The 18,028-nt window shown below is 38.1% G+C and overlaps 1 protein-coding gene and 1 pseudogene across 1 annotated transcript in view; both read right to left on the reverse strand.

Moving 5' to 3' along the window:
* Positions 1 to 11,917: 11,917 nt before the first annotated feature.
* On the reverse strand, positions 11,918 to 17,638 carry LOC132515372 (uncharacterized; annotated as a pseudogene).
* Positions 15,747 to 18,028, reverse strand: part of ACBD3 (acyl-CoA binding domain containing 3) — a 34,478-nt gene continuing 32,196 nt past the window's right edge. Inside the window, exon 8 of the mRNA XM_060128056.1 lies at positions 15,747 to 17,888. Coding sequence (XP_059984039.1) covers positions 17,677 to 17,888 — 212 coding nt within the window. The 3' untranslated portion in view covers positions 15,747 to 17,676. The remainder of the gene's footprint in view (positions 17,889 to 18,028) is intronic.

An 18,028-nucleotide genomic window follows, 5' to 3' on the forward strand; every position in this document is an offset into this window, starting at 1 on the left:
CCCAAAAAACTGTCCAGGGCTTCCCTGGTGGCGCAGTGGTTGAGAGTCCGCCTGCCGATGCAGGGGACGCGGGTTCGTGTCCCGGTCCAGGAGGATCCCACGTGCCACGGATCGGCTGGGCCCGTGAGCCATGGCCGCTGAGCCTGCACGTCCGGAGCCTGTGCTCCGCAGCAGGAGAGGCTGCAACAGTGAGAGGCCCGAGTACCGCAAAAACAAACAAAGAAACAAACAAAAACTATCCGAAAAGAAAAGATGGGGGGGGGAGTGTCATGGGTCTACATTCACAGGTGAAATAAAGTAGTACAGTCCCACTGAAGCATCCATACCAAGGCCTCTCGCAAAATGACTGGAGAAACCAAGAATATTAAAAAGCAGTTTCCAAGTAAGATGACTGGGTAGCTCCAAATCTAGTTTTGGTTCTGCTGCAAATGATTATATGCTTTTATGTAGGTGCGCCGTTTCCTTTTTTTTAACTTATTGTTAAAAGGCAGTGGAACTAGAGAGCTGCAGACTCCCTGGATTCTGAGGCTTTGAGCCTGAGACATTTCCGTGAGTCAGCAACCCTCGGGACAGCCACAGGGACGCAGTCTGGTGGCTCTGACCCCCATCATGCTGCCCTGACCTGGCAGCAGGCCTCCACCAGCAGTGGCCACTCCCTCTCTGGGGACTGTTGTTAAGTCTGGAGCTTGGCTTTAGCCACTCATTCTTCCTTTAAATTTGTCTCCAGAATTTGGGGCTCTTTCTGGCCAGGACGGAGATCGTCGTAGTAGGGATACCAGGAGGAAATATGTCTGCTCTCAGCATGAAAGAATTGCCCAGGAGGGAAGAAATTCTGTCACAAAACATTTCAGAGATCAGTTCATCTGGTCCAAACCTCCCATTTCACAGATAAGAAATACAAGTCAGCCCGGAAAAGCTGCATCTGTTAACCTCACAGTTGGTGGCAGCACGTGTGTGCCCTACACACTGGGGGCAGGGTAGGGGGGTAGGGCTGTCTTGGAAAGACCGGGAAACTGAGAAAAGAGGGAGGCAGCCTGTTCAGATACTGGCAGCTAGTACGTGAAGCCAGAAAGCATTACAGAGATTCTGTGGTACACCTATTTTAGTCCAGAAGAAACAAAAATCTTCGCTTTCATTTTCTGTGATCCCCATGGATTGCCTGTCTGTATGTGTACTCAGTGCTTTGTTGTGTAATATAAAGACTTCCCCAAGATGCTACACAGGTATAAAATCCCTTAGGCAGAAATAGTATTCACAGGATATTAATAAATGGAACATAAAGACAGTGTTGGCCACAAAAGTTTTAATTCTTTAAGGGATTTAATTATATTAAAGAGCTAAATGTTCCAGGAAAGATTCTGTTCCCCTTTCACAGCCAGTTCATGGCAAAAGGTTTCTGGGGACAGGCAGCTGTCCCCAGAGACAATTAATTGAGGCTCCAGGCTGTTGCTGGTTGCCTTATTTGGAAACGGCTGAAGTCGAAGGAGTTCCTGACAATCACTGTGGGGGGACGATACAGGCAGAAACCTCTCAAAACCTTTCAGTCTCCTCACAAATCGCTGAGAAAAGGGCCTTTAAAACAAACAAAAAAAAGGCAGACAGAAGACTCCGGAAGAGTAGCCAAATAAAGGTCTTTGAGACCACAGAGGAGAGGCTTACTGCATGCACAGCTCAAAGTATAGTCACCAGCTGGCTGTGACAAATCTGTCCTCATTAGACCTTGGACTCTGAAGCTAGTTCTCAATATAATCCTGAAGCCCAGTGGATGGATGTGGAGAGTGTTATCTGTTCTCTATCCCCACTGCACTTACTGTTTAAAAGATTCGGGCTTCCCTGGTGGCACAGTGGTTGAGAGTCCGCCTGCCGATGCAGGGGACACGGGTTCGTGCCCCGGTCTGGGAAGCTCCCACACGCCGCGGAGCGGCTGGGCCCGTGAGCCGTGGCCGCTGAGCATGCGTGTCCGGAGCCGGTGCTCCGCAACAGGAGAGGCCACAACAGTGAGAGGCCCGCGTACCGCAAAAAAAAAAAAAAAAAAAAAAAAAAAAAGGTTCAGCAATCTTGCTTATGCCACAGGCAAGAAAGCAAAAAGCCTTCACAAAATCAATATGTCCAACCCAAAGAACTGGAGAAAATATTTGCAAACCATTTATCTGTTAAAGGATTGATACCCAGAATATATGAAGAACGTCTACAACTCAACAACAAAAAACCAAACTACCCAGTTTAAAAAATGGGCAAAGGACGTGAATAGACATTTCTCCAAAGAAGACATACAAGTAGCTAACAGGCATGTGAAAAGATGCTTAAAAAAAAAAGATGCTCAACATCACTAATCATTAGGGAAATACAAATCAAAACCACAGTGAGATACCACTTCACACCAATTGGGATGGCTGTTTCATAAATATATAAAACAGGCATTGGAGAGAAACTGGAACTCTTGTACATCGCATTCTGGTGGGAGAGTAAAATGGTGGCACTGTAGAAAACAGTACAGATGTTCCTCAAAAAATGAAAAATAGATCCAGCTACTCCACTTCTGGGTATATACCCCAAAGAGTTGCAAAGTAGGGTCTTGAAGAGATATTTGCACACCCATGTTCATAGCATTGTTCACAACAGCCAAGATGTGGAAACAACCCAAATGTCCATCAACGGATGAATGGATAAACAAAATGTGGTATACTCAGATATACAATGGAATAAGATTCAGCTTTAAAAAGGAATGAAATTCTGACATATGCTAAACATGGGTAAACCTTGAAGACATTATGCTAACTGAAATAAACCAGAAACAAAGAGAACAAATATTGCATGATTCCAATTATACGAAGTATACAGAGGAGTCAAATTCATAGAGAAAGAAAGGTAGAATAGTGATTACCAGGGGCTGGGGCAGAGGGTAAGGGAGAGTTACTGTTTAATGGGGACAGAGTTTCAATTTGGGATAATGAAAAATTTCTAGAGATATTGGTGATTTTGCACAACACATGAATATACTTAATGCCACTGAAGTGTACACTTAAAAATGGTTAATATGATGTTATATATATTTTACTAAAATAAAAATAAATAAAAAACCAATCTGTCACCAGATTGGTACAACTGTCATGTGTCAATACCAGTATCAAATAATCTTGTTCTAAGGCTGGAGAGAAAAAATGTGAAATCTTTTCAAGGTAGAATAACTTATTCTAAAAGACTCCTGGGGACTTCCCCGGTGGCGCAGTGGTTAAGACTCTGTGCTTCCAATGCACGGGGCCCAGGTTTGATTCCTGGTCAGGGAACTAGATCCCACATGTGTGCCGCAACTAAGAGTTCGCATGCCACAACTAAGGAGCCCACCGGCTGCAACAAAGACCTAGTGCAACCAAATAAATACATAAATATTAAAAAAAAAAGACTCCTGGATACAAGATAAATATGCAAAACAATTAGCAACAAATCACGAAAAAAGGTATTTTAAAAATATATTTTGTAGGTTCACCATTCTTAAGATGTAGAAATACATTAACAATGGAAGAAAAACCGAGTAATATTCAAAAATCATAACTTTCCTTGGGCCCATCTCAGAGCTATTACAAAGGAACCAAATAAACTGAATTCTAAAGGGTAATAAACCCATCCAAGCAGAGAAAGGGATGCACTGAGCATGTCATATTATGCTGATCATGGAAGAAAAAGGTGGGCGCCATTGGAGATAAGGAAGAAGAAATGAACTAAAATTTTAACAAGTTTTTAAAGGTCAAGTGTGGGCTAGTGTGTCAATTTTGACAGCAGAGAGGACCAGAAAAGGAGAACTCACACTCACTTGCAAGCTCTTTTCTGGGTTGGGCCTCCAATGGTACAGACCAGGAGGATGGAGAGAGCCACCCTTGGCGGCACATGCATGCAGGAGTGATAAGCTGCTCTGGGGGAACAGATGTGAAAACCCACCTCCTTCCCAGGAATCCTTCTCTCCTCCACAGCCCAGGCCAAAATCTATTCTAAAGCCACTAGGGAGGACATGAAGTATGCTGCTGTAATGTTTTTATACTGTACATGAAGTGGTATAATATATTTGAAGGTAGACTGTGACACATTAAAGACATGTATTATGAACTCTAGCACAAACACTAAGTAAACCAAAAAAAAGTAAAAACAAAAGAATAAGTCAGTAGGAGAATTCCAAAAGAAGGCAGTAAAAGAGGGGAAAAGTCATCCAAAGAACAGATGCAACAGAGAAAACAGCAAGAGTATAATAGATTTAAATGCATATCTACCAACAATTACATTAAATGTAAATTGTCTAAACACTCCCATTAAGAGCAAATGATTTTTCTTAAAAAATCCGACTATATGCTATCAACAAGAAACCCACTTTAGGTATAAAGACATGGACAGGTTAAAAGTAAAAACATGGAATAAGATATACCCTGTAAATTTTAACCAAAAGAAAGCTTAAGTGGCAATATTAATACAAGATGAAACAGACTTTAGGACAAGGAAGTGTCCTTAGGAGTGAAGAGACACATTACATAATAAAAAAGAGGTCAATCCATCAAGACATAACAATCATAAATGCAGACACCCAATAATAGAGCTTCAAAAGACATAATTCAAAAATCGACCCAAAAAAAAGGATTCAAAGTAGACAAACTCAGAATTTAGTCGAAGACTTTAACACTCCTTTGTTGGTAATTGATAGGGCATACATAAAATCAGTGAGGATATAGAATACTTTAATACTACTATCAACCAACTTGACATGCTTGACATTTACAAAACATTCTCCCCACCAAGAGCAGATAACACACACTATTTCAGTGAATGTGGAACATCTACTAAGAGAGACTATTCTGGGATCTAAAACAAGTCTCAATAAATTAAAAAGGATTGAAATCATATAAAATATGTTCTTTGGCCACATGGAATTAAATTAGAAATCAACAACAGAAAACATTTGGGAAATTTCCAAATATTTGGAAATGAAACAATGCACTTCTAAATAACATATATCAAAGAAGAAATCACAAAGAAAATTAGAAAATATTTTAAATAAATGCAAAAATACCAAATTTACCAATATACCAAATTTATGGGATGTAGATAAAGCAGCATTTAGAGGGAAACTCATAGCTTCAAATGATTAGACAAAGAAAGATCTCCAATTAATAACCTAGTAAGCTACCTTAAGAAACTGGGGGTGGAGAGGTGGGAGCAAATTAAACCCAAAACAAGCAAAAGGAAAGAAGTAATAGTAAGAGGTAAAATCAATTATGTTAAAAAAAATCAATGAAACCAACAGCTGATTCTCTAAAAAGATAAATAAATCACTAGCCAATCAGATCAAGAGAGAGAAGATACAGACCAACTGGAATGAAAGAGGAGACAACTCTATACAGATCCTCAGACATTAAGTGAACAATAGGAAATATTATGAATAAATTTATACCAGTAAATGATAGTTTGGTAAAATGGACACACTCCTTGAAAGTGACAAACTACCAAAAGCTCACTCAAGAAGAAATAGATAACCTGAATAGCTCTACGTATGTATCAAAAAAGTAAGTTCACAGCTAAAAAGAAAGAAAATTCCAGGCTGAGATAGCTTCTCTGGAGAATTCCACCATCGTTTAAGGAAGAAATAATAACAAGCCTACACATGCTCTTCCAGAACACAGATGAGAGTATACTTCCCAACTCATTTTATGAGACCTCCATTACTCTGAAACCAAACCCAGACAACAATATTATCAGAAAACAAAACTACATAGCAACATCCCTCATGAACACAGACATAATATTAAAAATTGAATCCAGTGATAAAAATGATCATTACCAAGTAGGGTTTATCCCAGAAATGCAAAGTTGGCTGAACATTCGAAAAGCAATCAATATAATTCAATATATCAATAGGCCAATAAAGGAAAGTCATGTATATCTCATCTCCATAGACAAAGAAAAAGCATTTGGCAATATTCAACATATAATAAAAACTCTCGGACTTCCCTGGTGGTGCAGTGGTTATGAACCCGCCTGCCAATGCAGGGAACATGGGTTCGAGCCCTGGCCCTGGAAGATCCCACATGCCGTGGAGCAACTAAGCCCATATGTCACAACTACTGAGCCTGCGCTCTAGAGCCCGCGAGCCACAACTACTGAGCCCGTGTGCCACAACTACAGAAGCCTGGGCGCCTAGAGCCTGGACTCCACAAGAGAAGCCACCGCAATGAGAAGCCTGTGCACCGCAATGAAGAGTAGCCCCTGCTCACAGCAACTAGAGAAAGCCCAGCACAGCAACGAAGACCCAATGCAGCCAAAAATAAAATTTAAAAAAAAAACAACAAAAGAAACCTCTCAGCAAACCAACAGAAGGGGACTTTCTCAACTTGATAAAGAAAAACTGATAGCTATCATCATCCTTAATGGTTAAGACTAAATGTCTTCTCTTTAAGATGGACTAAAGCAAGGATGTCTACTCTTATTACTATTTTTTTTTTTTTTGCGGTACGCGGTCCTCTCACTGTTGTGGCCTCTCCCGTTGCAGAGCACAGGCTCCGGACGCGCAGGCTCAGCAGCCATGGCTCACGGGCCTAGCCGCTCTGCGGCATGTGGGATCTTCCTGGACCGGGGCGCGAACCCGTGTCCCCTGCATCAGCAGGCGGACTCTCAACCACTGCGCCACCAGGGAAGCCCATTACTCCTTTTAAAAGGAGTGTTTTGCAGGGAGCTGAGCCGTTATAGAGGCAGTGTGCACCTCGAGCAGTGAGAGTGGCACTGCCAAGCTCCTTCCTTGGAAACTACACTCAGCATCAAGCCACCAGAGCTGTGAACTGTGTCTGTGAACATCTGCACTTTACCTCGATTTATTTTGTACATGTTAGCAAGATATGTCCTAACATAACTGCTTTTTCACTTTATGCCACTTCGGCTTATGAAAGGTTTCACAGGAATGCTCTACTTTCAGTGGGGGAAGCCTGTATATGGTCAACTAATTTTTGACAAAGGTGCCAAGGCAATTCAAAAGAGGAAAGAGTCTTTTTAATAAATGGTGGTAGAATAAGTGGACATTTATGTACAAAGACAAAAAAACTGTTACCTCACATTATAGACAAAAATCAACTTGAAATGGATCATAAAACTAAAATGTAAAACTAAGCTATAAAACTTCTGGAAGAAAATATAGCAGAAAACCTTGAGTTAGGCCAAGATTTCTTAGGACACAGAAACCACAAATCATACAAGAAAAAAGCTGATAACTAAACTTCATTACATTAAAATGTCTGCTCATCAAAAGGTACTGTTAAGAAAATGAAAAGACAAGCCAAAATATGAGAGAAAATATTTGCAAAACACATTCCTGTAAAGGGTTTGTATCCTGAAATATAGGGAACTCTTACAAGTAAATAGTAAGAAAATAGCCCAGTCAAAAAAGAGCAAAAGATCTGATAATTCATCAAATGATAGATATGGATGGCAAATAAGCACATGAACAGATGCTCAACGTCTAGTCCTTAGTGAACTACAAATGAAAATCACAATGAGATACTACCTATTAAACGGCTAAAAATTTTAAAATGACATACAAAGTGCTGGTGAGGATATGAAGCAACTAGACAGAACTGTGTTGGTGGGAATGCAAAATGGCAGAGCTACTCTGAAAAGCAGTTTGTTAAGAAAAAAAAAAATTAAACATATTCTTACTAAACAACTTAGCAAACCTATGCCTAGATATTAACCCATGAATAATGAGAACATATATCCACACAGATACCTATACATGAATGTTTACAGCAGCTTTATTCCTAATGACCAAAAATTAGAAAAACCCAAATGTCACTAACAGATGAATGATAAACAACAGAATACTTCTCAGCAATGAAATAGACTACTTGTATGTCTACAAGGATGAGTCTCAAATGCATTATGTTTAATAAAAACATCCAGACACAAAAAGCTCCACTTGTTTACACTTATATGACATTCTGGCAAAGGCAAATCTACAGGGTCAGAAATCAGACCAGTGGTTGCCAGGAGGCAGTGAAAGGGGACTGACTCCAATGGGACAAGGTAAAAAAATCTGGCATCATGACACCTAACAGTGCAACTCAAAAGGGTGCATTTTACTGCCTTTAATTTATACCTCAATAAGCCTCAATATAAACTTGATATTTAAAAAACGACAAAGATAAAAAAAGATAATCTACAACAGCACCAAAAAAGTATCAGAGATTTAAAGATTTACTTAAGAAACAAATGAAATTACCCTGAGATACATATGCAAAATGATATAGGTACATGATCATTTACTGCAAAATTCTAATGGCAAAGATTGGAAACCTAAATCTCCTTTATTACTGAAGTTGTACAATCCATTTATTGAGAAGCCAAAAATAAACTGAAACATCTATGGTTTCAACAAGGATTTTCAACAAGGATTCCAAATGAGTTTCAAGGAGGATTCCAAGACCATTCAATGAAGAACAGTCTCTTCAAAAGTCTCTTCAAATGGTGCTGGGACAACTGGATAACCACGTGCCAAAGAATGAAGCTGGAACCCCACCTCACTTCATATACAAAAATTAACTCAAAATGGATCAATAACCCAAATGTAAGACCTAAAACTATCAAACTATTAGAAGCAAACATAGAGGTAAATCTTCATGACCTCAGATTTGGTAGTAGATTCTTAGATTTGACACCAAAAGCACAAGCAACAAAAGAAAAAATAAGATAAACTGGACTTCATAAAAATGAAAGACTTTTGTGTATCCAAGGGACATTATCAACAATGTGAAAAGACAACTTAGAGAATGGGAAAAAAATTTACAAATCTAATAAGAGTTTAATATTCAGAATACATAACAAACTCTTACAACTCAACAACAAAAAGACAAATGACCCAATTTAAAAATGGGCGATGGACTTGAATAGACATCTCTCCAAAGAAGATATAGAAATGGCCAACAAGCACATGAAGAGATAACATCATTGGTTGTTAAGGGAATGCAAATCTAAACCACAATGAGATACCACTTCACATCCACTATGAGGCCATAAAAAAAAATCCCCCAACAGAAAACAACAAGTGTTGGAAGAGGGTGTGGAGAAATAGGAACTCTCATTTGTGGTCAATGGGAATGTAAAATGGTGCAGCCGCTGCAGAGAACAATTTGGCAGTTCCTCGAGAAGTTAAACATAGAATTATCATAGGACACAGCCATTCTACTCCTAGATATACACCCAAAAGAACCAAAAACTAGTATGCAAACAAATACTTGTTCACAAATGTTCATAACAACACTATTCACAACAGCCAAAATGTAGAAACAACCCAAATGTCCATCAACAACAAATGAACATATAAACAAACTGTGGTCTAGCCAAAGGATGGGTTCTCATTCAGCCATAAAAAGCAATGAAGTACTGATACATGCAACAGCTTGGATGAACCTTGAAAACATTATGCTAAGTGAAAGAAGAAAAACACAAACCATCACATATTATATAATTCCTTATATATGAAATATCCAGAATAGGCAAATACATAGACAGAAGACAGATTAGCGGTTACCAAGGGATGGGAGGAGCAGGAAATGGTGTGATTTTTAATGGGTATAGGTGTTCTGCTGGGCAGATGAAAAAATTTTAGAGGCAGTGGTTGCACACTGTGAATGCATTAAATGTCACTGAATTGTACACTTTATAATGATTAATTGTATGTTACGTGATTTTCATCTAATAAAAAAGAAAAAGATGTACTGGTCTATCCAATGACATATATATTTATAAAAAAGAATGGGGGCTTCCCTGGTGGCACAGTGGTTAAGAATCCATCTGCCAATGCAGGGGACACGGGTTCGATCCCTGGTCCGGGAAGATCCCACATACCGCAGCGCAATTAAGCCCGTGCACCACAACTGCTGAGCCTGCGCTCTAGAGCCCGCAAGCCACAACTGCTGAGCGCACATGCCACAACTACTGAAGCCCACGCACCTAGAGCCCGTGCTCTGCAACAAGAGAAGCCACTGCAATGAGAAGCCCGCGCACTGCAACAAAGAGTAGTCCCTGCCTGCTGCAACTAGAGAAAGTCCGTGCACAGCAACGAAGACCCAACGCAGCCAAAAATAAATAAATAAAATTAAAAAAAATAATAGGCAAAAGATAAATATTCTGAGTCTTTAAAAAAAAATGAATGAAGCTATTATGTATTGATATAAGATTACAAAAGTAAGTCTTTAAGTTGGAAAAAGTTGTAGAGTATGTACAGTAGGGGAGAATTTATAAATATGTACTTATTTACTTGGATATGCATAATACACATGAAACTGGTTATACTGGTTGCCTTCAGGGAGCAAAGTTTGAATCCTTGGATGGCTGGGGACAGGGTGAGAAGCTAATTTTTATATAAGCTGTTGTACATATATAGTATGAATATATATATATATTTTCTGTATATATCAGACTCATATAAATAATAAACATAAAAATACACACAGGATAACTAGTTTATGAATAATAGTGGAATAATTTTAGTTATCCCTATAGAAAAATCAATTAATAACTCCTACTTCACATCAAAAATAAATTTAACGTGTACTTGAGACCTAAACGCAAAACACATTTTAAAGTACATTTTAAAGTACAGAGGAGAATCTTTATATCCTCAGGGCTGAGGAAAACTTCTTAAAGTAGATATGGAAAACACAAACCATGAAAGTTTAATAAATTTAAAGTAAAAACTTCTAAATAGTAAAAGACATTATAAATAAAGTAAAAAGACAACCTGGAGTGTGACACCAGTTACTTGTGATGCACATGACCAAAAATAAACTGTAGGATCCAGAATATTTAAAGTACTCTCAAAATCAAGAAAAAACACAAGAGAATGGATAAAGGATATAAATATGGACTTCACAAAAGGCCAGTAACATGAAGAAATGCTTATCCTCACTGGTTATTAAGGACGTGCAATTAAACCACACATGAGATTCGTTTCATATCCATCCAATTGGTAAGTACAAAATCTGACAACTGTCAGTAAAGATGTGGAACACAGGCACCCTTGTATATTGCTTTTGGGAGTTTAAATTGGCACAATCATTTGAAGAGTAATTCTGCGTTATCCAGAATAGCTGAAGATCCATGTAGCTTATGACTTAATTCTATTTCCTGATATGTACACTAGAGAAACTCTTGCACATGAGCATAAGTAGACATGTACAAGAATATTTATAATAGTGGAAACCTGAAAAAACCCTAAACATCCGACAGCAGGAGAATGACTACATGGCGTTATGTAGTATCCACATGATGGATTACTCTAAGCATAGAGCTATATGAAGGTAATCACTAAAAACAATGCAGATTAGAAAAAACAAACTATCAAATGATATCAAAATTTATATAAAATTCAAAAGCATTCTGTAAAACCGTACTATTCTGGCAATCAAACTTTTCTGGCAACATACATTATTATAAAAGGCATACAGGGGATTTCCCTCGTGGCACAGTGGCCTGCCAATGCAGGGGACACAGGTTCAAGCCCTGGTCTGGGAAGATCTCACATGCCGCGGAGCAAATAAGCCCGTGCGTGACAACTACTGAGCCTGTGCTCTAGAGCCTGCAAGCCACAACTACTGAGCTCGCGTGCCACAACTACTGAAACCCACATGCCTAGAGACCGTGCTCCACAACAAGAGAAGCCACCACAATGAGAAGCCTGTGCGCCACAACAAAGAGCAGCCCCTGCTCGCCGCCAACTAGAGAAAGCCCGTGCACAGCAACGAAGACCCAATGCAGCCAAAAATAAATAAACAAATATATTTAAAAAAAAAAAGGCATATGGAATGATAAACATAAAAATCAGAATAATGATTATCTTTGGGAGGAAGAAAGAGGATTGGTAATCAGGGAAAGGTACACAAGGCTCAAACTCTTTCATTAATGTTTTATTTAATTAGACAAGATCTGAAGCAAATAAGGCAAAATGGCAAATATGACCAAAGGGGGTGCTGGGTACATGAGTAGTCATGTTATGCTCTATACTTTAATGTACACTAGACTTATATCGTAATTGAAAATTAGAAAAAAAGATCAGAAGGAAAATTTCCAAATGATAACTATTATCTCCTAGTGGTAGGTTTATAATTTTATTATTTTCACCTATGTATACTGTCTAAATCTTCTATAGTAAATGGGTATGGCTTTTATAATGGAAAAAAAAATCAATGATTTTTTTTTTAAATCAATATTTTAAAACTCACTTGGGGACTTCCCTGGTGGCGCACTGGTTAAGAATCCACCTGCCAACGCAGGGGACACGGGTTCGATCCCTGCTTCAGGAAGATCCCACATGCTGCAGAGCAACTAAGCCCGTGCGCCACAACTACTGAGCCCGCACAACACAACTACTGAAGCCCTTGCACCTAGAGCCCGTGCTCCGCAACGAGAGAAGCCACTGCAGTGAGAAGCCCGCGCACTGCAATGAAGAGTAGCCCCTGCTCGCGCAACTAGGGAAAGCCCGCATGCAGCAACAAAGACCCAATGTAGCCAAAAATAAAATTAATTTAAAAAAATAAAATAAAATACTGTTTAAAAAAAAACTCACTTGATAAATCCAAGTCTGCTCACTGTCCACTAGAATCCATTCCTTTTCATAATAAACACACTCACCCCTCTCCAAGTTCCAAGTTTTGGCTGTGCACAAGACTGCCCAGCTAGAGACGGCCGTGTAACTTAAGTACTTGCTAATGGAAAATGAAAAGAAATAGGGGTTTTCTCTTTAAAACTAGTCATGATCCCCTCCCCCCACCCTAGCTGAATCGGGAATGTAATCCCAGCAAGCCTGAGTCTAACCATGCACACAGAAACAATGTCCCCCAGGACGGTGGAGCAGTAACAGTTTAGGAATCTGGGGCTCTCAACCACTTCATCAAATACTGCAGCCCACCTGCCCTGCAACACTTGCCTCCTTTGGCCTGTATGAGACAGCAACTATCTTATCTGAACTACTTTATTTTTGAGTCTCTGTTGTCCCAGATTAGCCAGTATTCTAATTAATTATGGCAGGAAAGACCACTTAAGGGTTGTATTTTCCATTTCTTCTACTGAAATTACCATTTAAGAACAAAGAACTATCCACCTTTCTTTAGAAAGGCAATCTAAACTACACTAAAAATCAGTGGCTGAAGCTCTACCAATTAATCTAGAAATTCAACACAGTATTGTAAATCCCAAAAAGATTTTTCATGAAATATCAATATGACACCCTAATGATTAAATTAATATGGAAGAAAGGTACAAAAATAGCCAAGAAAAAGTATCAAAAGAACAGAGGAGATTCACCTTGTATCAAAATATATTTTAAACCTACAGGTATTCAAAGTGTAGTATTAGCACATACATGGTCAAACAGATAAATGGAACAAAGTTCACAGACAAACTCATATATATATGGAAATAAGCAAAAGCCATAAAGGAAAAAACTGAATAAAATTGACAACACAGGTTATAACTTCTATGACCAAACAGACATATACACACACCAAAACACCATAAACAAAATTAACAGACTAGCAATAAACTGGGAGAAAATACTTACATATAATGTATGATAAGTATATGAACTATTTTTTTAAATGCTAATAAATCAATATAAAATTACCCAACTGAAAATAGGTAAAGGACATAAACAGGCAATTTATAGAAGAAATACATATTAACAATAAAAATGGATGCTTAATCTTACTGGTTATCAGGGAAACACACAAAATGAAACTCCATTTTTCACCCATCAGATTAACCAAAACTTAAGTCTGATAATATCAAGTGTTAAAACAGAAAAAAACAGTATTCTCAGACGCTACCCACCATAGTGTATTAGAGGGAAAATTAGTTCAGCCACTTTGGAGGACAATTAAAATTAAAAGTGCACAGAACTGGACTTCCCTGGCAGTCCAGTGGTTAAGACTCTGTGCTTCCAACACAGGGGGTGCAGGTTCAATCGGGGAACTGAGATCCCACATGCCATGTGATGCGGCCAAAAAAAAAAAAAAGCACAGAACTTATCCAGCAATTCCACTATTCCACTACTTGGTATTACTCTTGAAAAAGTCATGCACATATGCAGAGACATATAAAAGAGTGTTCACTGGAACACCATTTATAAGAAAAAAACCAGAAGTAACCAAAAATGTTCACTAACAAAACGGCCAAAGAGCCACTCCACAGAAGAACATATTGAAAGAACACAGTAGACCCATACCTACTAACAGGAAATGTTCTCCAAAACACAACCTGAAATTTTAAGTGCAAAATGCAGGCCTTTTGAAAAACATGTTTATATTTCTGCATTTTGCCATGCCCCCCCCAAAGTTATGTTACCTTCATACTGGATATATTTAAATTAATGATCTTAGAAAAGGGTAAAAATTGTTATAATTGTACAGATATGCCATAAAGAAAAGTTAAAAAAAATCGGCATTTGTAATCAAATTTGTACTTGCTCTTTTCAGAAACAGACCTGCAAATCACCAGTTCACCATAGTGTTGAACTAAGCAACCACACACAAGCTTTCAACACAGATGAGTTAACTGCTCAGTTTACACGTTTACCCCATGTTTGGACTGCCTGAGTCCAAATGCCAATGTCAGTTCTGAAAAAGTCAGCCACTTAGTTTTCTGTACTAAATTAAGTACCCTAATCAATTTGCAACTTACAAGTGACCTGTCAACTAATAAAAATAGAGTTAGTGCTTACATCTCTAATTACAAAACAAATCAAGCAATATAATAAGCAACTGAAAAAATGCAATAAACTCAAAATAAGGGTGTTGAAAGGACAATAATCAACTTGGTCTTAAAAAACTTTCAATAAGAAAGTTGAGGAACCCTAGGCAAATGTATGGAGATTAAAGTCCAATATTTATTCATACTCATTTTGAAAAGTTAGTGAATGGAAATGAAATTAGGATTTGTGCTACCCCAAGAATACATGCATACATTTTTAGTTTGCTGACAGAAGTGCTGAACTGAGAAGAAGCTGGGGACACAAACAAAGATGGCTTTGGCTATAGACTACTGCACTCTAAGTCCCAAGGAATTATTAGCAATCATTTGCTATTTTGAACTAATTGTTTCTTCTCTTCCATAAAGCAGATGGTCAAGACTCGGTAGCATGGTTTCTAAGATGTGCTCACACATCAACAACTCTCCTTAACTGTTCCATGATCTGCCTTCATCGTAGCAACAAACTACACAAAAAGGAAAAAAAAAAGATGGTAACTTCATCTAGCCTCTCCAAATTTCCAAAGGAGAAAAAAAAATTGATGTCCAAGTGACCGTGCATTTCAGTGGGGTCATTTTTAGAATAGTTTGTGGCACTCCACATCACACTGACTGGGGCATGCCTCTCATTGCTGCTTCCCAGGCACCACACCTCAGGAGATATTTTAAAGGAGCATATTCCGTCTTCAAGGAACATGGTACACAAATGGTTTGGAAGGGGAAATACTTTTATAATGTCACTGTCAATAAGAAAAGTCAGCGCTTTCCCTTCCATCAAGAAGTCTGAAAAACTGTTAACCTATTTTAACAAACTAGGGTAATTCACAGCAGAAACGAAATAATTAGCCAGAAAGTTTGTTGTTGTTTAACTTTCTAAAACAGAAAAGATCATTTAAAACATTTCTTGTCCTACCCAAATGATGAAATACAGAACTAATGCTTCAAAGAGTAACTATATTAATGAAACATCAACAAGATACAGATAAACATTTTAATTGATTAAATATATTATTTTCAAGATCTTTTTGAAATCGCACTTGTAATATACTAATCAACAGCCAAAGGCAATAAAAAAGTTTAAAACCAAAAATGTTCTGACATGAACATGTGACAGGAATTGCCGCTATGTCAAGTAACATACACTGCTCCCAAGAACAATATTTTTGGAGGATAATTCATCTTAACATGTGCAAGGAAAAATCTGTAATCAAAGGCTGGAAGAAATATATTATTAGTGCCTGCTTTTTAAAAGTTTATTTTACATTTTAAATACAGTGTTTTCTCATTAAAAAAAAAAAGCCAGGAAGTGCCTAACCCCAAGGTTTCTATACCATGTACACATGAGAGCTGATGGACAGCTTGACAAACCTTCTGGTGTAACAGTACGGACATCCATAAGCTGGGACTACTGAAATCAAAATTAAAAAACACACATTAAGCATCGCTTAGGAGAAAATAATCCAGTTTCTGAACAACCAAAAGAGAACAGAGTTAGATATGTACAAAACCAGGTATTGAAAAACAGAAAGAAATGCAGCACACAAAAAACAAACAGCCCCATATGTAGTGAATTGTATACACTGCAGCTAATCAATGGAAACCCTCCTGCAAGAAGTGATTTGTGATTTGAAATCTTAAAAATCTAAGTATTTCAGTAATAACATATAATAACAGCATTATGTGTATATTGCCATCTTTGTGATTTTTCTATCTATACCACCCTCCCTTCTGAAAACGAGAATCTCCAGACGAGTCAATCACTTATACAAATTTGAGGCAATTAATCCATATTTGTTTTCAGTAAGGAAAACAAAGATGTACCTCTTTGCATCAATGAAGACATAATACAGATTAAAGCTATAAAAAAATTTAAGTACAGGCATACGCATTTCCAACTCTTTCTCGTAATTCCCAACTGGAATCATGTAGGGTGTATGCCTAAGTAGTATCAAATCAAAAGAAAACGGACTGTCTCTGGCAGTGATTTCCATATTAGTGCAATGTTATTCCCCATACACTGAGTTATATTTAAATGATTTTATATATTTCAATTCAGTAGGTGTCATTTTAAGTTTACAAAATCCCTAACTAGATGCTTGTGTAGAAAACAGTTTCAATTTGAGATGCTCTATAAAGCCAAATCAAGGCAAAAATGAATTAACTTTGCATTGCTACTGGTAGTTATGAATACCAGATTAAGAGAAAAGGGCCAAGAGTTTGTGGAGGCTTGCTAAGAGGGATGTTTGAAGTGTTCTATGCATCTTGATACTTCAATTATCAATCAGGTTTGAACATTCTATATTAAGATTATTCAGAAAATAATTATCTGTAACATAACTCCGAACTAAATAGCTGCACCCAAAGCAAAAACAATCTGGGTCATTTGGAACAAGATCAAGTTGAGGCAATTTCTTTTTCTATTATAATCCGTGAGGTCTTAAGTTTTTAAGTTTTAAAAATGGTGACCTTCGATCAAAGTCAGATGTACCTCATGTAGACTATTAACAAAGGATTTCAACTCAGAGGGCACTGCAAAGGAACTAAGTGCTCTCATAAAACACAGAGCAGGCAGCAATGCACTAACCATCAGCCAGGTGGGGTCAATGCTGAGCTATTTTATTTCAGAGACTTTAAAAATTTAATATGTAGCTCATGTAACGTCAGTATCCACTTGTGACTCTGCTGGTCAGCACCAAAGGGCTGGATGAGTCTGAGGAGTCCCTTTAACCCCAAAGTACTAATGCTCAAGAGTTTCAAGGAAATCCTGATTCCCAAGAAGAGTCACAAACCATCAGACCAAAATCAATAGGGTAAACACAGACTGCAATGCTCCACAAAAGTCAAAAGATATTTCCAAATTAAATGCCATCTTCTGCCCAACCCTAGACTCCAGACTCTGTAACATCTTTATCTAGTATAATAGACTCTGTAGTAGACCGATTTTGACCTCCACAAAGAGTAGGAGTTGTCAAACTTGAGGAGGTAGACTCCTCTCCCTGGATATTGGTGGCTGCCAGCATACACCTCTTCATGACAGTCCCGTCGGTACACAGGCACAATCTCGTCCAGTAGAGGCTTGTTGGCATTCTTTTTGGCTTTCTCTTCAGAACTGATGTTTTCTGTGAGAAAGAATAGAGACATGTCACTGTGAACAGATCCAGGAAAACCACATTTGCCTCAAGCATCTTAAACTCCATCCTTTCTTTGAGAAACTGCTCATTAGGAATTCTCTCAATCCATGCTACAACTTTCTGCAGGC

This window comes from Lagenorhynchus albirostris, chromosome 2 (assembly GCF_949774975.1).
Source record: "Lagenorhynchus albirostris chromosome 2, mLagAlb1.1, whole genome shotgun sequence".
In the NCBI taxonomy this organism is placed as follows: domain Eukaryota; kingdom Metazoa; phylum Chordata; class Mammalia; order Artiodactyla; family Delphinidae; genus Lagenorhynchus; species Lagenorhynchus albirostris.